Raw genomic sequence first — 21,900 nt, forward strand, 5'->3', positions numbered from 1 at the left:
AAGTAAAACCCAGGATTAATCAGTAGTTGCAACAAAATGTATGAATTGAGAATACACCTTTATATAACAAGTGAATTACTGCTGTAAGTACCCCCTTCTAGGAACAGTTCTTATATTTGGTTGTATGCTCACACTTTCCCCTGATATCCACACAGGATTCATTTTAAATTAGAAAAGTTCAGTTATCAGGCCACCCATTGAGAGCACAAAATAAAATCAAAACCGTAATTTAATGCCATTTTCCTAACAACAATTCTTCTACTGGGCTTTACTAGAAATAGCATGTCATAGCTCCTTTCCTCAACTACTACTATCCACTCAGCATACCATGAAACAGCATTTCTCAACATATTGAGCATGGCCTACAGGTAGACAGAAGTTGCCAACAGTAGGTTACACACCATAGGGTGGGGGAAGAAAAGGGGAGGGGAAAAAAAAAAAAAAAAACTTTTCAGTAGTGAAAAAGCTAACAAGGATCAGAAGAAATCTGTTAGCTAGTTTAGCTGGAATTGTCCCATTACTAAATTCTCAATGAATTGACGTGGAAAGGGAGGTTTCAGGCTAGATGTTAATGGATGATGATTAACATACGAGTACAGACTAACTCAAACTGACTACTACTTGTCTGAGCATGACTGACAGCTTGGAGGCATTAACAATTCTTAAGTAATAAAACCAATGTGAACTCTGTCCAAGAGAACACCTGGACACAAAAATCACCCAAAAGACGGAGTTTACAGCTATATTACTAGGACTGAAATGACTCAAGGTGGGGTGGGAATTCCAGTGAATAGCAATATCATCAAAATATTGTTCTCTTTTGCCTACGCATTAAATTTAACTTACCGTAATCCATTCCTCTGATCAAAAGCAGGAATCATAGAACTGGGATGCTCTGATGTCAGAGCAACAAGCAACTGCAAGACATCCATTAGATTGTCATCCTATTAAAAAATAAATCACAGAATTCGAATTTAAAAATTAAGTAGCTAAATTGCTAGATTAGAACATTACTCTAAATTTTAAAAGTCATTGCAAATAATTCAGTATGATCCAGGCCTTGGTTTTGGGCCAAGGAAGTTCTTTAGGTAGCAGCTGTAAACTGTAGAGCAGGGCCAGGGAGTCAGACCAGAATCCAAATAACTAGGGCCAGGCTCAAAGGAGCCAGGAGAGAGTACTAAGGAACAGAAAAGGTACAGGGAAATTAAAGGGTCAACAAAAGTGAGAATGGATTAGGTAATAGAATTAGTTGATCTGTGTGTAGTGGTGGTGAAGTTGCATTGTTTTGTATGTAGTGGGAAGTTTGTGCATGTGTGACAGGGAATGGACTATGCGGCAATTCCTCCCATGCACATTTAAGTACACCCACACCCACGTACGTACACACTCACACACTTCACCCATTCAGTGAATTAAAATAAAACAAAAACAAACAAACAAACAAAGCAAATTTTCCAAAAGGTGGCGGTTCATGAGATTTTTTTTTTTTTTTTTTTTTTTTAAAAGATGTGGCCTATACTATGAAAAATTTTGAGAACTCACAGGCCATACTAAGAGTGGATAATTTAGGCTTATTACCTGTCTAGCAACGTTTTTTTTAGCAGTTTGTCTGAGGCACATATATTTAACCACAGCTTACAAATTTGTTCCAAATAAATTGCTTTTATTTAAAGGTGACTTACAAAGAAATAAAATGCAACTTTTGTGCCCATTTCTTATTCTTCGTGATATATAAAAAGCTACCTTCACAAATTTTTCAACAAAAATGTCCTGCTCATTTTATACATTAGACACTTGGGTCTTGTATATCCTGGAAGACTATGCCCTTCTAAGGTATGGCAACATTATGACCTCACAGATGTCATGGCTGATTAGCCTGATGAAGAGGGTAGGGCTATTTTCCTATGGCATGTTTAGAACATTTTGTTTTCTTTGTTTTGTTTAACACCTATGTACCTAAATCACTTGAGAGAAAAGATTGCTTCATTAAGGATTCAACAACCCTGGCTCTCAGTTTAGGCCACACAGGCTCATCTGGTTAAAAAAAGAGGAAGAGTGGAAGGCTAACTCCTCCTTTCCATTTACAAAATTTGAATGAAAGCTCTGTGATTTGTTTCATTTTCAGGGTTTTTCTACATGGAGACTTCATGCATAGCAAGCCAGGATGTGAATGTACAGCAGACTAACTTGCAGTAATTGGCCATGTGGACTCTACTACCATGCACCGAAGTTCCATAACATGCTTTGACTACAGAACTTTTCGTGAATGGTAGCAGAGTCCACATGGTCAGCTACTGCATAGCAAACTTGCACAGTGTAGATTCACATCCCGGTTTGCCACACATTAAGTCTCCATGTAGATAAGTCCTTAGCTGCTACCCAGATTGTCATTTCTGCATAAAGGAGAAGGATTGGATTGCTTATTTCATGCTGCAGCCAAGCACACTCAATCCAGTACCAGAGTAGAGACTAGAGGATAAATATAGGTGTAAACACAAAGAAAAAATAAATCTGTACTGCTTGAAGTGAATTCAATTAATTCCTTATTTTACCCATTTCAAGCACCCTTAAAGAGATTAGTTCAGTTAGATTTATGGTCCCATTTTCCTTGTCTTTGATGTTACATCTGGCATAAAGTGCCTTTTCCTGGTGCTAAAATATGAAGATGCAGATATATCAATGGTAACCAATATTCTTTCCCAATTAAGTTTACAAGCTTCTCTTAGACTTCATTAACATTCTTATTTTTAATTCACATTTTCAGTGTATTGTTTTATTTAAGAAGCAGAATAAAAACGGTGAAAAATAAAACCAAAAATATTACTTAGGTAGCATAAAATAAGGATTTTTTTAAGTCACTCTTGCCATCTGTTCTTCTGATTGATAGATCAGGTTGTTGAACAGCATAGGAAACTACTTTGACTTACTACCTTAATGAACCTCAATCTACTATTAAATATAGTGTTTAAATCACTACAGGATATTGGTAATTCAACACACTGCACTCTAGGTTTGGACTATATTTGTTATTTCTTACTGCAGAGCCATCTTGTGGCAAGAGAGGATATTTTTATTTGAAAAAATTGTGAATAAATTTTGCTTGACTTACCAAGAATAGCAAAAAACAATACAAAAAGTTACCTCATGAATTGTGAGCAGATAATTGAGGATAGCCTGCAGTTCATCTTCTTTCACTCCATAATCCTCAAAAAATAAAATTTAAATTGTATCTAGCATCTTTCTTTCAAGGCATAACAAAATAATTATTAAACAGCACTATACAAGACAGTATCATATAAAGTTGAACAGCTACACAAGATAGATTTATCTTTATCTAAGGTGCCATGACAGCTTCTAAGGCAGAGGTGGGTAAACTATAGTCTGCGGGACCCTCCTGGCCGGCCCCTCAGCTCCTGGCCCAGGAGGCTAGCCCCCGGCCCCTCCCCTGCTGTTCCCCTCCCCCACAGCCTCAGCTCACTGCACCGCCGGCGCAATGCTCTGGGCAGCGGGGCTGCGAGCTCTTGCCGGGCAGCACAGCTGCAGAGCCGCAGCCTGACCCGGTGCTCTGTGCTGCGCGGGTGGCATGGCTGGCTCCAGCCGGATGGCGCGGCTGCCTGTCCTGATGCTCTGGGTGGTGCGGCTCTGGGTGGTGCGGCTGTAGCGCCACCAGACAACAGTGCTCCAGGTAGCGCGGTAAGGGGGCAAGAAGTGGGGGGGGGTGGATAGAGGGCAGGGGAGTTCGGGGTGGTGGTCAGGGGGCGGGGGTGTGAATAGGGGTCAGGGCGGTCAGAGGGCAGGGAATATGGGGTTGAATGGGGGCAGGGGTCCCGGGGGGCAGTTAGGAAGGAGGGGGGGTTGGATGGGGTGGCAGGGGGCAGGCAGGGGTCCCGGGGCAGGCAGGGAGAAGGGGTGGTTGGATGGGGCAGGAGTTCCGGGGGGGCAGTCAGGAATGAGAGGAGGAGTTGGATGGGGAAGCGGGGGTCAGTTGGGGGTGGTCAGGGGACAGGGAGGGATGGATGGGGCAGGGGTCCCGGGGGAGCCATCGGGGGCGAGAAGCGCGCGGGGGGGGGGGGTCAGATAGGAGGCAGGGCTGGGCCACACCTGGCTGTTTGGGGAGGCACAGCCTTCCCTACCCAGCCCTCCATACAATTTTGGAAACCCAATGTGGCCCTCAGGCCAAAAAGTTTGCCCGCCCGCCTGTTCTAAGGTAACAGGTTCTCGGTCTTAAAGGATTCACAACTGAAGGATCTAAGCTACAAAAGTTGCCACCAAAAGTGGAAAGTAACATACAAAAATAGGGTAAGAGGTGACAATAGATGTATATGAAACAATAAAAGTGATCCACAGAAGGAGAACAGAGTTTCTTATTATTCTCCCTCATAATAGCAGAGCAAACGGACATCCAATGAAGTTAAAAGGCAAATTTAAAGTAGTAAATACTTCTTTGTACAATGCAAAATTAACCTGCAGAACTCACTTCCACAAGATATTGAAGCAAAGAGCTTAGTAAGATCCAAAAACAATATTAGACATTTATTATAGTCATCACTACTAGATCTCTCTGAGGCCTCATTTGTTTGTTTTAGTTTTTTTAAGTTTCAGCAAAAACTGTTCACCTGTTTCCATGAAAAATAAGTTGTTTTGCCCATGCTAAAACAGAAGTCTTACAACCATTTAATTGAGATGCACTTGTACCTTAACGTTTTGGAACAGAGTCTAGACATCTGGCAGGGCATCACCCTGGCATCAGTACTTTTTTCTGACCCTGCAAAAAAATCTGCCCAAATTTGACCTACTTATAAGCTACTGGCGGGGAAAAAAAGCACCTTGCAAATGCTCAGTAAAGGCTCTTTAGAATTTGATGGCTAAACCACCCAGAGGTTTCATCTGCTATTAGCATGCTCCAGCTAAGGGGCTGAGCAGGACTTTTGCTGCAATTGGTCCTCCCAGCTCCAGGGGACCAGAATTGAGAGCAGGGAGTCTGTCTCCTTGGCTCTCAGTACTTCTCCTCTGGTACCGAAGGAGCATGGAGGAGAAAGACGAAGTATGATTCAAATGTAGAGAGGTGACAAGTGTGGTGGAAAGTGAAGAGAAACAGACAGAGAACCTCTGGCTCAGGGGAGAGCATAGCACAGAGATACGAGCAGAAGGATTTATAACCACTAGAGAATGTTCCCCTCCAGAACCTAGAACTGAACCTAGGATTCCTGAATCTCAACAGTCCTCTGTTGTCTGGCAAATATTTGTGAAGCTGACTGGCAAACGGTGTTATCATCCTCTAGTGGCTTGTCTGCATAAAGGATAACAGCCTACTACAGCTAGTTATTCTGTCCACACTAATGCTTCTTCTGAAGCATCTGGTTCTGCCACTATTAGATTTAGGAGATTTAATCTCATCAAATAGAGAGTTCTTATGTTCCCCTTGGTGGAGGGGACTTCATAAATTAACTACGTACCAACAGCTCTACTTTTGACAAGAAACAGTTTAAACATAAACATTTAATGCTACTTACATTAGCAGGCCAAATGGGAGGATCACCCTCAGTGTTGTTTCAAGTACCTTATTTGCTTACAAAAATCACCAAAATTTCAACATACTTTAAAGACTGTTAAGGTGATATACAGGGCCGGCTCTAGGATTTTTGCCGCCCAAAGCAAAAACAATTTCCCCCCCCCCCCCCGTTTTTTAATTACCCCACCCCCGGCCCCGCCTCAACTCCGCCCTTTCCCCAAATCCCCAGCCCTGCCTCCTCCCCCCCAGGCTCTCAAGCCTGGGAGGGAGGGGGAGCAGCGGCACGCGAAACGGCCGCGGCCGCTCGGGATCTCCCCCTCCCTCCCAGGTTTGAGATCCTGGGAGGGAGGGGGAAGACCCCGAGCAGCCGCGGCGCGCGAAACAGCTGATTCGCGCGCCGCTGCTCCCCCTCCCTCCCAGGCTTGAGAGCCCGAGAGGGAGGGCGAGTAGCGGCGCGCAAATCAGCTGTTTCGCGCGCCGTGGCAGCAGCAGCAGCGGAGGTGAGCTAGGGCGGCCGGGGCACATTTTTAGGGGCGGCATTCTGGCGCCGGCCATGCCGCCCCTAAAAATGTGCCGCCCCAAGCACCAGCTTGTTTTGCTGGTGCCTAGAGCCGGCCCTGGTGATATACTGCAGTAGTACACAGCAGAGATGGAGTCAGTGTTACACATTTCATGGGAAAGGCAGCATGGACAATAGAATCTCCATTTATAGTCGCCTTACCTTCATCACTAGTTGTTTAATGAACATCAGTAAGAATGCTCGCAGAGATAAAATCTCCTTCTGATTAGGGCGTGGTCCATCTTTAAAAACATACAAAAAGATGGCTATATTATACTATCTATCTACTGGATGTGAATTACTGATGGTTATCTTGTTACTAAAGCATATAATATATTTTTAATTTAAAAGTTTTGAAAAAATGTAAGGTATTTTATATTTTTATATGCCAGAGCACGATTTCAAATGCACTGATTTTTGCTTCCCACAGGAAACATGTTACTACATGTTGTTTTAACATTTAATAGTGTAGTGAACTGACCACTAATTAAGTCTACAAGGTAAGGCTATGTCAAAGTTGTATAAAACCTTTTATTAAAACTTCTTTTAATGCTTTTTCATTTAAATTAAAACTTTTGCAGTGTCTAAATCAAGCACTGAAACATCATGGATGGGGGTAAAAGAATGAGTTTAAGTTGATACTATAACTTTAAATTAGTATTTCCAGACTTTGATATTTAGTTATTTTGTGTATGTTTGGTTTTTAAATAGAATTTCTACTTCAGCTCATTAATATTTTCAGGAGATGATTACACTATAGTATTAATCAATATAAAACGGCTTCTTCTGCTTGGGCTGCTACTAGCATATTATGGATAAATACATGATGTTGTGAGGTATTCCTACACCTCTTGTATACAAACATTATCTTGCAAGTTAGAGAAACCCAATTTAGAGACCCAAGACTCTCAGAGAAGACTCTTTCCTTTCCCTCCCCAAATAATCGGTCACTGAAATATTTTAAAGATCCAAATATCATAGCTCCTTATGCTATTCATTGTGTTAGCTATGCCCAGGGAGGGGGCAAATACAACCCAAATTTTAACAGAAGAATATACAAATTCAAACAGCTCTATGAGGCCTTGTGTTGCACAAGTTTAACTACAAATGTGGTTTTAAACCTATTTAGTTAAACTGGTGCAAGTTTGTGTAGATGCACTTTGGTTGAGTTTAAGAGTGTTTTGTTTCAATTTAGCTCAAATCAAAAATAAGCCATTCAACTGAAATAAGAGTATTCTACACAAACTTGCCCTAGTTTCACTAAATCAGTAAAGAAACATACCTTTAGGTAAACCAGTTCAATTTTATGAGTAGACAAGTTCTTACTAACAAAAAATCTTCATTCCTTCCAGGATTCAACACACTACCAAGCAAATGTAATTTCCCTTCCACAAATTTTGTTAGTGAATTTCCCTTGTTTGAGAAGTTGGTGGTACTGAGAGGAACAGGATTAAGGGGCCCCTGCTGGAGGACTGGCATGAGAGAACTTCCTGGGTACACCTATATGCCCCTCAGCTACCAGATCTCTCCGATCCTCATTCCCACCCTAGGCTGGTAACAAGGTAGCTGAGGAACTATGAGGAGCACAACTACCAGCTGGAGGCAACACCATAGGGAGTACACTACAACCCTTACTCCAAGAAAGGGTGATAGGAACTCCCAGAGCCCCTTCTTCCAATTGAGAACAAAAGGCTGGGGGAAAACATGGGGCTCCCCTTGCCCATCAGGAGTTAGAGGGGAGCTCCAGAATTCCTTCCTCCATTCTAAAAAGCTTCAGGATAGCTTGCAACAGCAAGAGTTGCCACATTCATCTCTATGTGGTGGTCTCAGCTCAATGGGTTGAACTCCATGGAGATTAATACAGCCCAAAACACCTCCTCTGAGAGGAGTTAATTTCATAATTCATCTCAATGGGAAGTTCTCTTCCCTCTCCCAATCTCAGTGATGGGTTTCCATTCTGCCAGCCCTACTTTTCAGTAGTGGGTCCCAGTATTAAGCATCAAGTCTCTATGTTCTGAGCTCATAAGAACATAAGAATGGCCATACTCTGCACTTTTAACATCATCCCCAGTATGATATATTCTAATAATGTACATAGATCCTTGGGGTTGGGAGAATATATTTATTCTCTTCAGGGTCTGGGGGGGACGGGGGCAAAAAAGTAAGCACCAGATGGACAAAGCTGCTTGTTTGAACTGGTACGCTGAATCCTTCCACCAAATGAAACACTGCCTGGATCCCATCCATTCCACACACCACACAAAACCATGCACTTCAAGTGAAGTGGTTCAGAATGCTCATGCGTTGATGAAGGGTGAACAATGTATACATACCTACACCTTTTGGAGTAATACCACTGCGATCTTGAGGGTTCACGGCCCAGTAGTAATATTTTAAGGAGTGCATTACCAGAAGAACTGTCCCAACACGCCGAACTGCATTGTATATGTTAACAGTGCCAATGAACTCAGTAGACAGGTAAGTGTACAGGATCAGCTGAACCTACAACACCCAGTTAAAAACAAATTGAAAATGTCAGCTAGGATTTCACATACACAACAGGGAGGTAAGTCAAAATGGTAGTAGATTAGGGAATTACATTCTTAATTTTATCTAATTTAAAAAAATTCTAATGTAAAAAAGAGCAGAGTAAATGGAGATACTCACTAGGGTAGCTTCACCAAATAGTTACTAAAAACTCTTGATTTTACCACAAGTCTCATGATACTTGGTGTAATTCTAAATGTCCAAGCTTCTGGAGTCATGTGAATATGAGAGAATCTCATTTTAAAACACCACATTTTGGCCTTCATGGTTGTTGTGAAAAGAAGTTTGAATGTGTGAATCCCCCATTTTTTTTCCATCTCATCATTTCTGGGGGGCTTTTTTTTTAAATGCTTAGGGCTGGCAATATTGATAGCTACATCTAACTGCCAGAATAAAAATTTTATGTCACTGTCCTTCTCTGGAGCACAATGAAAGGGCAATAAAAAAGATTTCAGGTGCTACTGTTCCCTAATTGAAAAGTTCCTCTTTTGTGACGTATCTATGTTATATAGTGCTATAGACATTAGTTCGTGTCTAAATCATACAAGGGACAATGACATTTTTACTGTTTTATCGCAGTGACATTTTAACAATTCCCATTTCAGATAGAGCATCCAAAACATAACATGGTCTAATTTTTTTATTTTTAGAAGAGTCTTTAAAAATGGGTAAGGGTCCAAGCTGCTCACTTTCCAAAACACAGCCTCTGATGCACTGTACAAAACTCACCCCCTTACTGGAGTTTGTCTCTATTTACAAAAAACAGTAACAAATTCCAGCCCAATATTTTTCCTATAGTTTCTTATAGTGGCTGTTCCTATATTTTCTTCCTAAGGGAGGATCAGTCCACACCAATCTCGGACACTCTTACTGTGCACTAAAAATGCCTGCATGTGCTTTAGCTTAATAGCTTAGTTCGCTTTAAAGTGTACTAAGCTAAGGTGCCCAAGTGCACTTGCAGTGTGCAGTAAGTGTCCACACGGGGAGTTAGTGCAGGATGCGCTGTAAACTCACACCCTATCTTGTACTAACTTCCTTGTAGACAAGCCCTTACTCTGTCTATATAGCCACTCCCACTCCCTTATATCCAGGATAGGGTTAATGAACACCATGTGTTCCAACAGAAGTTATCAGGAATCAATCAGCAGCTCTGCAAGTTCCAACATGATCAAAACAAGGTGAAGCAACAGCAAAAACCTGTCACCATCTTGGACAGTGTTTACTTGTTCTTCTGTTTATGTTTGGCTAGAAAAAATTGACATACAGGGTGAACACTGAAAATGACAATACACAAAGAGCTGTCAAATGCATAAATCAAACTAAACAGGAAGAAAAACATTCTCTCTACTAGCTTTTCAATTATAGTTATCTTGAGTGTTACTAGAGTTTCTAGAAGTGGGATTTTCAAGTGGAAAGTATGCCCTTAATATGAAACAGTTTGTAAAGTTCATATAAACAGTTCATTATAAAGTTATGGTCTTATAGATTTGTATTGCTTATTTCCCCTTCTGCAAACATAAAAGATGCTGCCAATGCTTTTATAAAGGCTTAATTTAGCTGTACCCATATTACATCATTCCTTCATGATGCTTCAAAACCTATTCGTATCTAACTTTGGCTCAGCTTATGGAATTCACCACAGAATGTCAAGTTTTTTAGCCTTGTGATGATGAAGGAGCTTTTAAGTGAATTTCATGCTCTTGAAATATGTCAGATTAAAAGCCATGAAAAATAAATTTTCCTTGTGTAGTTACAAAACAGGTGTAGCGCTGCCTGCAGCATCTTTAAACAACCCTATACTATTTCCATACTTCTCCCCGAGTGCTAAATTACTTGTCTTTTGTTCCATTAAGAGTTTAAAATAATCTTTGAGAGTGTTCTGGCTTCAATTTTGGCAGACTGTTATACCAGTATGGATTGGAAATTAGTACAGGCAAATATTTTTATGCCTTAATATACTTTATGTATATAGTAATTCTATAGTATCACTGAGATGATATATGTTTGGTTTACACTATAGTTAAATCTGGAATCATTTGGCACCGATCCACTAAACTCCATATTCACACCATAGCAGAAGTGTAAGTGGAACTGAAGTTGGACAATACTATTTTAAAAGGCTGCTTAGTCAGTGGATTGCAAATAGTTTCATGCTACTTATCCAGATCTTCAATTAGAACGTTAGCTATTCAGGCAGGGACCGTGTCAGCCTATGTACATACAACATTTAGAACAACGGGGTCCTGATTGAAACCTTTCTCTGCAGGGTGGCTGGGCTTACTCTCTGAGATAGGGAGACGATCTCGGCTATTCAGGAGGGCCTCAGAGTAGAGCTGCTGCTCCTCTGGATTGAGAGGAGGCAGTTGGGGTGGTTCGGGCACCTTATAAGGATGACCCGGGGACACTTCTGTTAGAACTCTACCGGGCATGTCCCACTGGGTGGAGGGCCCGAGGCTGACCCAGGACACGCTGGAGGGATTATAGCTCCCGGCTGGTCTGGGAATGCTGAGGAATCCCACAAGAGGATCTGGAACCTGTAGCAGAGGAAAAGGAGGTCTGGTCCTCCCTACTTTCCATGCTGCTGCCGCGATCCTCACCAGGAAAAGCAGCATAAAGGAAAAAGAAGGAGGGATCCTGATTGGGCCTTTGGATGCCACTTCATTAAGAATAAACAGTATCATCGTCACCACCACCACCAATGTTCTAACCTGAACTGATACATGATAAACAAAACCAAAATATTTTACCTTTGCTGGTGTATGAATCCATATTGCAGGGTTAAGGAGAATGTGATCACACAGCTGTTTAAGCAAGGGAATCCCATTGTGCAAATTACTCAGGTATTTAGCAAATGCAAGGCATAGTTCTAGCACAACTCTGGTAACATGGACTTTGGAAGACTGTTAAAAAAAAAAAGGCTTCTTCAGACTCATGTTTACAGAACTGTTTTTAAACTTTGACAATACAGAAAAATATTAGCAGAAGGATTCTGATAAGCTAACCTTAGATCAGTAGTGATTTTGTTTTACCTTTTCAAGACTATGTCCTATTACAAGGAAGCCCTTACAGGAAAGCATCTGCTCTTGCATAGCAATGGAGTTCTTCAGCAACTCCATGATGAAAGCCAGCAAAGTAGAACTGAAAAATACAGTGTATTGAAATCATTCAGTTTCTTAAAGAAATACCAGGTGTTTCAGAGAGTCATAGAAATGAGGTATTCAATTCCCTCACAGGAATATGTTCCTAGCTAAGCTCTTTCATCTTCCAGTATAGAAGTACATTTAATACAACACTTAAATAGCTAAGTTAAGATTTGGAATAAAGTTAAGTTTAGAATTTGAAAACAGTTAAGACTGCAAAGTTACACGGTGGTCAGTCTCCTAGTTTCAACTGGATTTTCTCTACCTCAAAACTTTGAACTTTGTGATACTTTTTGAATAGTAAAACACTCCTGAAACAACTTTTCACTGATTACTTCCAATTTTGAACCAGTTCTGCCATGCAATATATCTATGTTCCATTCCAACTGCCATTCTCTTGCTTTCAGACAGGCCAAATGATGCTGGCAGCACTTCTGTTTAAAGCAGGACTAACTGCTTTGAACAACCCCTCTGTAGTCAGTGCCACTCCTTAACTGCTATGAAGTCTCATCAATTTCTGTGGCTGGAAGATCAGAGGTTGCAAAACAGAGCTGGAGCAAAGGAAAACTCGAAGATACGCAAGTTTTTTTAGGTTTGAAGGTAACTGAGGGGTGGAGGAAGAAATACACAAGAAGATTTTAGAACAGCAAAGATTTCTGCATTCAATGCAAAAATATTAATGCAACATTAATATTGTCCAGTTAAGCACTCAAAAATCATCAACTGAGAAGCAAAAAATTTGTCTTTTCTTTTTACTGTTCCACTGTGAAGATGAGCTCCAACTCTACCCCCACACCCCCAAAAAAAGTATTTTGGCTTGTTTTTCCCCCATGCCATCACAGAGACACTCATTTCTCTTGTAAGACCATGGTAAAAAAAATTATTATGTTAGGTTGCAAACTGATATGCATTCTCTACTTCTCACTGATCCCACTAACTCACAACCTAGGAATCAGCACATGCATTTAAAGAGGTGAAAAAGTTATACTAATTAATGATAAATGAAGTGTATGAGCACATAATTAAAAACGATCCTAAGGCCTAAATGCAAGAAGGTCATATAGTGAAACTTAGCTTTTGTATTTCCTGATTTTAGAGAACTTAACTGTGTAAACTTAATATTCCATTAGAGGGTTTTTGTACATAATTTTAGCATTACTTTTCTGCCTCTTTAAAAAGAAAAAAATTCCATAGTTCTTTAACAGAGTGCACATAAAGGCCAATTAGTGCTTTGGTGTCAGTAAATACACACCGTTAGACTTAAGCCCCTAGCTGGTTCAGGACTGGCTATCGCCTGTTAGTACTGTGGCTTACGTACATATTTTTGTACATATACATTAATTGGTATAAACCTTTATCATTGTACACATGGTTATAGAGTACTATAAATTGCACATTTATAAGCGTATAGCTTATTACTACTGAATTTATTTTTTTTAGACATGATTTTATAGGTCTTAACACAAGAGCCAAGTGGGAGAAAAAAATCAGTTTAGCAGTTGTGAAGTTACCAGCTTTTGAAGCTGACAAAACAGCTTTATTAGTTCATATTTAAATTAGGAATTAAGGAGATTTTTTAAATGCCTAAAGGATTTAGGAGCAGAAATCAATGGGATTAAATCCTTTAGGCACTTTTGAAAATCGTACCCCAAATATGGATTTTTCTTCAAATATATGTCTATATCTTTATCAGTTTTCTAATGATCATGCCCAGAAGATAATTTACAAATAGTAATAACTTTACTAAATGAAAACCATTTTTAATCCAGGCAAAGGTACTAGCCCTCAGTAAAAGCTACATGTATGCCTACTGCTATGGAAGGATATTACTTCAGTTTCTCCTACACTCATCCCATAAAAATAAATTAGCCAAAAAGATAAATGTGTTTTGGAAAGTTTTGAGTTTGTAAAACAAGTAGTTCTAAAGGAAACTTTTTTGAAATGTTAACTACAGAGTGTTTTATGAGTCCCTTACAATATTAACATCCTTGACAACCCATACAAAGCTTGAGTTAGCCTGGGCACATAACACATCTTTCAATCATCATGCACTATAGGTCAGGATCATCAACTTATCTTCCGTGGAGTTCAAGAAGCTCCTCCCCCCGCCCCATTGACAGGAAAGAGCTCATGTAGATTTTTCATATTTCTAGTACCCCATAAATACATTACATAACTATAGCATGATGTGCATATTTGTTTTCATTTGTGCAAGTTTGCATAGAAAACATGGTGCCAATAATCTTGACCTCAGCTCAAGATCCTGTTCACATGAGGCTTAACAACTTCTGGCCTTGAGAATAGAAATAAAGCATCCAAATAATAGTGCTACAATTCCATTAGTTGGAGTTAATTCTTTGCCTAATAGCTAAACACAGACAGACATGGTTTCCAGTTTAACCTTCAGTTATTTTAACTGTATTTAGTAGAAGCTGTGCATTTCTGTCACTTAAGGCAGATGTAATCTTCAATTTATTGTGTTTATGTAGAGAAGCCTGACTTAAGAAGTTTTCCCTTTACTTGCTGCTATATCTTACTGGTGAAAAAAAAAAAAAAAAAAGAATTGTAAACCACAAGAATTCTTTACAACATAAGGTACCTAGCTCTGTGGCCATTTAAATTAAGCAAAAACCCATTTCACAAATTAAAATGGGTTTAAGTTAAAATGGAAGATGAAATGAGGTAGCCATACGTACTCACCAAACAGTTGTGTCAACTTGGTCCAAAGAATATTGCCTATGGTCTAACTGTGCAAACAGAGGGAAAAGTACCTGCACTCCTCCAATTGAATGCATAGCACTTTGGATAGAATGTGTTAGGACTGCTTTCACATCCTGACAAAGAAGAATTAAAAGATTAAAACCTTTTCTAAAACCACTTTAAAACAGTTATCATTTGACTTAAATACTTAAGAGCATCTTTAATATAAAATCAGATTACCACTACACAAAGAAATTATTACAAGTAATGGCTGCTACTGTTGAAGAGACAACCACAAAAAAGATGTCCCAGTCCCAGCCTGACCCAGAGTCTGGGATTCCTGTCTACTGTGCTGGTCCTCAAAGATGACTTTAGATGGGCACATAGGTTGTGGCCAGCATCTAAAGCAAAACATGGTCTCTGGTAACAGAGCAGCTCCATAGCTTGCTGGCCCTTCCTTGAGTGCCCCTATGCTCTCCTGAAATGGAGGAGAGCAAGGTGTTAGAGGCCCTGGGATGGAAGAAGCAAGAGTTACAATAGAATGTCCTCAAGAAAAACATTGCAAGGGGGTGGGTGGCATTTGGGGGGGGGGGGGGGAAGAAAGTGGAAGAAGGCTGATTTTAAAGTTATTTTCTAAACTTTTGCTGTGTTTCTAAAAAAATTTCTGATGTAACCTTCCTGAAGAAGAATTTAATTGGGAATCTAAGAATGGAAAAGTGAGCAAGTTCACTTAGGGAAGGGAAGGATGACATGGCTGTACACTGATGAGGGGTACAGTGCACAGGTGTGATGCAATGAGAAGCAGCAAAATTGTTTAGGAGAGGTTGGAAATCCCTCCCTCTGGGGTGCCTGACCAGAAGTGATAGGAAAGGGGAGCCTGATGTAAGGCAGTAGTAGTGGGGAGAAGGGAGGAGAGTTACTTTAAACAGCTGGGAACAATTCTCCACACCTCCAACTAAAAGGTTGAGGAAGGAGAGCAGTGCAGTTCTGATAGCTTCTCCCGATTAGTCTATTATGTGGAGCCCTCTCATCTGGTGCTAAAAATCCTGGTTACAGACAAGTACAAGCCATTTTTCTCCTTAGAAAGTCTACTAAAAGTGCCAAAGTACCTGAAGCATGAGAGCATGTGGTGAATGAACAAAGATAGAAGGGTTATCCTTGGGGGATGATTCTAGACAGAGCTGTGCATCAGTAGCCCTTGGATTGTACGTGAAAGCAATAGCACTGGACAATTTGCCATCATACAGTAACAGTTTGTGATGCTCAGCAAGGAAGAGATCACTTTCTGTCTTGAATTTAAATGTTCCCTAGAAAGATGGAAGAAAGAAAAAAAATTAAGGTGACTTGCACTGAAAATACAATAGGAAACAAAATAATTACAACAGCATTACTCCTCTATTCCAGCAATGCATCAGAACAGTTCCACTACAACACTGTTAGATCAGGACAATTTTTGAAGAGTTAGTATTATATAGCATTTTTGTGCCCTAAAGCAGTGACATTGTGGAAGCTAAGAAAAACATAAGAAAATATAGTGCCTATTACTCAGTGTTCACTTAGAAGCTCTTTGGGCAGAGGTAAAGACAAAAAAATGTTGTGTTGCTACAGCATGTAGGGGCCACAATCCCCAATTGAGGCCCATCAGGGTTAGCACAATACAAACAGTAAATAAGTAAATAGCATAACAGAACTAAACATCAGTGCTCAACACTTTTAATGTGTTAAATTAGGTATCAAGATACTTTTCTGGCATGAAGAAAGTAAATTTGGTAGGAAGCCTCAATGAAAAAAAATGATCTAGCCACAGTTAATAGTTAGTGCTCTATCCACTTAGACAGCATGTCCCTCCCCATCACCCAAAAATCCAAAGCAGAACTCCTGAGAAGTGAACAAGAGAGTAAAGACAGCAAACAGAGTTTATTATTTGCATTAGCCTTGTTTTAATACCAACTTGGTATTAAATATGTGCCAACTTAGGTGGGGGGGAGAGGGGCTGTGTTTTGATTAATACATGTACAATCTATTTCATTTCATGGAGTGGGACTGGAGTTTTATAGAACAGAAGAAATGGAAAACAACACACCAGCAAACAAGTCTACTGCTGAGCTGCAACTCCCACTCTGACAGTGAATTTATATAAAAAATGGTTTTTAATTATATTATCAAATGCTCTCTTCTCATGCAGATGGGCCTGTAGCATTTTTATAAATCAGTTATGCAAGGGAGGTTATGCATCATGACAAAAATAGGAAACATTAAATATATAGAAAAATGGAAAAAGTCACAAGGTCACATTACTGAGCAAACTATTTTTTGTAATAAAATTATGCAAAACTGTTTAAAACCATTTAAAAACCCAGGTGACTATAGAGAGTTATATTTATAAAAGTTCATGCTCAGTAGCAGCTGGATGGGGTTACAAAGCCCAAAAAAACCCCAACTGTCACATTTTTCTCAAGAAAATCATATCCATGACAAACATATAGTTTTATCTATACATTCATTTCTCTCCTCATTACACTTTTATAAAATTGAATAGATTAATTTAAATTTTCTGACATTAGATACTTTATTTCTATAAACCTATGTAAATAAAAAATAGGCTGGTAAGAACATTGTATACATCATCATCATCGACATCCTAAAATACTCTAGAAATTGACTTATTAGAATTAATCTTTTGGGTACTATTGACTCAATTCCAAAATACCTTGTATCCCAGGCCAAGCTGATAAATGGCAAAAATCTGAGCAGCATTGAGAGCGTCACTAAAAAGGTAAACAGCTGTCATCTGCCCACAAAACACACGATTAGCATCTGCTGTTTCTGAAGAACCCAGGAAACATTTATCAAACGTCTGAAAAGGACAACACAGGATACAGTTGTACACAATAAAAGACAAGAAAGGATTCAATGTGAAGCACACAAGTATTAATCATGTGGATTATGTATTTGTTATTCTTCAGAAAAGCAATAAATTTATTTTACACCCAAAACAACCTTTCAATATTATAATTGATCAAGGTGAAAAAAATATTTTTGGACAGGCAAAAAGCAAAATTTCCCTCTCCCAACTCAAATCAATTATCATAGTCAAGGCAAGTAAACTGGGTGTCCAAGCTGGTAAAGCTTTCATTCTAATATTGAAAGGCTGCATTAATAAATAAAGTAAATGTTTTCAAAACCTGCAGTTTAAAAAAAAATTGTTTTATAAGCAAACAAATAAAATGAAAAATAATTGTTGAGCTGTCAATGTCTAGAATTTGTAAAATACATAATATACAATATTAATTAAAAATAAACCATGTTCTCTGCAATTTTTACTCTACTCAAATACTGATAGGACATATCTGCAAATATATACACGGTGAGAGAGTTAAGAAGCTAAGTTCTAGAACTGTCAAACATACATCATCAGAAAGTCAGATATTTCTGTAGTATTAGGGTAACATTAATTGTATTGGTGTCTCAATACCATGTTGGAGATCAGTATTATCAGACTGTCTTCCACATATTAGGAGAGCAGAAAGTGAAACTGCAGGAGAGGAAAATAAGTTTTTAAAGAGACATGATAGTGTTCATCTATAGGGCCCAATCCTGCACACAGTTAAGCATACACATAACTTTACTCCAGTGAGTAGTCAATGGACTGTTCATTTAAGTAATATAATGGATGTGCTTAGGTGTTTGCAGAACTGGGCCCACAACTTTTACTGACCATCTAGCACACTGACTACATTTGCATTCTCTGAGTTGAAATGCAATGTGTGTCACCAGGTACAGTTTTTTTAAATTATTTATTCAAAATTCTGTTGGAAAACCTACTTTTTTCCTCTCAAGCCAGGTTATCAAAACCTAAAAATATAATCAAGTGCAAAAAAAATTTCAGCCATTCCAAGTATGAAATTAAGTAACACAAAATTAAATAAAAGCTACTTACATCACTGGTATTGACAAACCACGTTATCTCTCCATACGATGCTAGTTCCCCATTCACATAGCACCGAAGTTCACTATTCTTCCAGCGGTTATAGATATGCACTATAGTAACCATATACCACTGAATAATAAGAGAATAATTATTGATACTTTAATCCTGTGTAAGTATGTTTTAAAAGTTACTCAAAATAGCTGGTCCAAGAAGATCAAAACTATTGATATGAATTATGAAAAGGCAGAAAACTTTTTGAAGATTACTTAAGGATTTCTTTAAATTAATGTGGAAGAAATGCAAAGTTCATTGCTGGCCTAGCCTAATTCACTGTACCCAAACAGTGTGTTCAGTCACCCTGTGTACTGACAAATAGGTGTATAATCTTAAAGAAGACACATGGTCACAGTACACAACTTTTTCCTGACAACGCTAAGGGCTCTATTTATGCCAAAATAACTGACAAAAGAAATATTGTATCTTGCTTTGAGAAAGCAAACATATTTTCAAGTCTACTAAATATTCAAGGAAGCCTTGAACAATGCCATTTAAATCAAGTCATGCCATGTTGCTAAATATGATTATTCAATAATGTGGAATAACTCATCATAGTTGAGAAGAACACACTTCTGGATACACTGAATAATTACAAAGTATGATTCATTTAGTGTATTCTCTTACACATGAGTCTGTGTTCTTGAAACTGCTTGAGAAAAACGTTAAGCCTTTGACTATATCAGGACAACAAGGTGTGTGTTTCATAACCATGTTAGCCAACACATGTTAATACATATATTTTTAAACAAACAACACTATCTGTCTATCGCCAGTGCTAAGTGGTGTTTAAAAACATACTAGTTGGTTGTGATCACACTAGGTAGAATAGTTATAAACAGTTATTCCTGGGGTCATCCCAGGTAATGAGTGAGGAAGAGTAACCTGTGCTTTTTGTGAAAGTTGATGTATTGACTGCTTTGAGTCCTGTCTGTCCTCATCTACACACTCTTCTCTCCTGGGAAGTCCCCAGTAGATTCTTCAACACTCCATCAGCCCAGGAATTATCAGGGAAGATGTAAAATGTATAATAATGATAATACCTAGCTCTAATATAGCACTTCTGTCAATAGCTTTCAAAGCGCTTTACAAAAGAGGTAAGCATCATCATCATCTCCATTTCACAGATGAAGAAACTGAGACAGAAGGGAAGTGACTTGCCCAAGATCACCCAGCTGGCCATAATAAATACATTTTAGTACACCTGTAAGTTCCTATTTTGCTAATTTTTAAAGGGTTAAAAACAATAACATTGTGGTGTATATTACTTACGCCTGATCTACACTACGAGTTTAGGTCGACTTTAGCAGGGTTAAATCGAATTAACCCTGGACACGTCCACACGACGATGCCCTTTCTTTTGACTTAAAGGGCCCTTTAAACCCGTTTCTTTACTCCACCTCCGACCAGGGGATTAGCGATAAAATCGGCCTTAGCGGGTCGGAATTGGGGTAGTGTGGACGGAATTCGACGTTATTGGCCTCCGGGAGCTATCCCCACAGTGCTTCATTGTGACCGCTCTGGACAGCACTCTCAACTCAGATGCACTGACCAGGTAGACAGGAAAAGCCCCGCGAACTTTTGAATTTCATTTCCTGTTTGCTCAGCGTGGAGAGCACAGGTGACCACGCAGAGCTCATCAGAACAGGTAACCGTGATGGAGTCCCAGGATCACAAAAGAGCTCCAGCATGGACAGAACGGGAGGTACGGGATCTGCTCGCCATATGGGGAGATCAATCAGTGCTAGCTGAACTCCATAGCAGTAAACGAAATGGCAAAATATTAGAAAAGGTCTCCAAGGCCATGAAGGACAGAGGCCATAACAGGGACGCACAGCAGTGCCACGTGAAAATTAAGGCGCTAAGGCAAGCCTACCACAAAGCCAGAGAAGCAAACGGAAGGTCCGGGGCAGAGCCGCAAACATGCCGCTTCTACGCGGAGCTGCATGCCATTCTAGGGGGTGCAGCCACCACTACCCCAACCGTGTGCTATGACTCCATCACTGGAGAAACACACAGGGAAGCGGGTTCGGGGTACGAGGAAGATGAGGATGGAGATAATGTAGATAGCGCACAGCAGCAAGGAAGCGGAGAAACCGGTTTCCCCAACAGCCAGGATATGTTTATCACCCTGGACCTGGAACCAGTAACCCCCGAACTCACCCAAGGCGTGCTCCCAGACCCTGAGGGCACACAGGGGACCTCTGGTGAGTGTACCTTTGTAAATATTACACATGGTTTAAAAGCAAGCGTGTTTAATGATTAATGATTAATTTGCCCTGGCAATCGCGGCCAGTACAGCTACTGGAAAATTCTGTTAACGTGTATGGGGATGGAGTGGAAATCCTCCAGGGACATCTCCAGAAAGCTCTCCTTCATGTACTCCCAAAGCCTTTGCAAAAGGTTTCTGGGGAGGGCTGCCTTATCCCGTCCGCCATGGTAGGACACTTTACCACGCCAGGCCAGTAGCACGTAGTCTGGAATCATTGCATAACAAAGCATGGCAGCGTATGGTCCTGGTGTTTGCTGGCATGCAGACAACATCCATTCCTTATCGCTCTTTGTTATTCTCAGGAGAGTGATATCATTCACGGTCACCTGGTTGAAATGGGGCGATTTTATTAAGGGGATATTCAGAGGTTCCCGTTCCTGCTCTGCTGAACAGAAATGTTCCCCGCTGCCACGCGGTGGGGGGGAGGGGTGAAGTGATCATCCCCGAGAATTGGGGGGGGGGGTTAGTTGGGTTTGTGCTGCATGTTAACCCGGAAACCGCAGCCCCTCCTTTTACATTGCAAACCCATTTTAAATGGCCAACCCAATGGGTGCTTGATATGGGAAATGAGGGCACTGCTATTTGAAACCATTCCCACATGTTAAGAAGGTTAAAAAAGCCAAAAGACTGTGGCTTACCATGGCTGCCTGCAAGCCGAAATCTGTTGCCTGGCACTGCGTGAGTGATCTCTCACACCAAACCGGCAGGCCCTCAATATAAGAGGAAAAATGCGACCTTGTAACGAAAGCACATGTGCTGTGTAATGTGAACAGCAAAATTTAACGTGAAAGAGTGTACCCATTGTTCTCTAAAATGTGTCTTTTTTAACCACCTCTCCCTTCTCCTCCACCAGCTGCAAATGTTTCTCCTTCACAGAGGCTAGTGAAGATTAGAAGGAGAAAACGGCGGACGCGGGATGATATGTTCACGGAGCTCCAGATGTCCTCCCACGCTGACAGAGCACAGCAGAATCCATGGAGGCAGTCAATGTCAGACTACAGAAAAGCACAGTATGAACGAGAGGAGAGGTGGCGGGCTGAATCGCGGGATGAACAGAGCAAGTGGCGGGCTGAAGAGGATAGGTGGCGTCAGCTTGCAGACAGAAGGCAAGAGTCGATGCTCTGGCTGCTGGAGCATCAAACTGATATGCTCCAGCGTATGGTTGAGCTGCAGGAAAGGCAGCAG

At 40.3% G+C, this 21,900-nt stretch overlaps 1 protein-coding gene across 1 annotated transcript in view; it reads right to left on the minus strand.

Moving 5' to 3' along the window:
• The window catches only part of LRBA (LPS responsive beige-like anchor protein), a 576,728-nt gene that overhangs the window by 474,540 nt on the left and 80,288 nt on the right, over positions 1-21,900 (minus strand). Inside the window, 10 exon segments of the mRNA XM_065405711.1 lie at positions 847-944; positions 3,142-3,204; positions 6,234-6,313; positions 8,405-8,573; positions 11,366-11,518; positions 11,648-11,756; positions 14,459-14,592; positions 15,568-15,765; positions 17,169-17,315; positions 18,399-18,518. Coding sequence (XP_065261783.1) covers positions 847-944; positions 3,142-3,204; positions 6,234-6,313; positions 8,405-8,573; positions 11,366-11,518; positions 11,648-11,756; positions 14,459-14,592; positions 15,568-15,765; positions 17,169-17,315; positions 18,399-18,518 — 1,271 coding nt within the window.

The sequence above is a fragment of the Emys orbicularis genome, chromosome 5 (genome assembly GCF_028017835.1).
Source record: "Emys orbicularis isolate rEmyOrb1 chromosome 5, rEmyOrb1.hap1, whole genome shotgun sequence".
In the NCBI taxonomy this organism is placed as follows: domain Eukaryota; kingdom Metazoa; phylum Chordata; order Testudines; family Emydidae; genus Emys; species Emys orbicularis.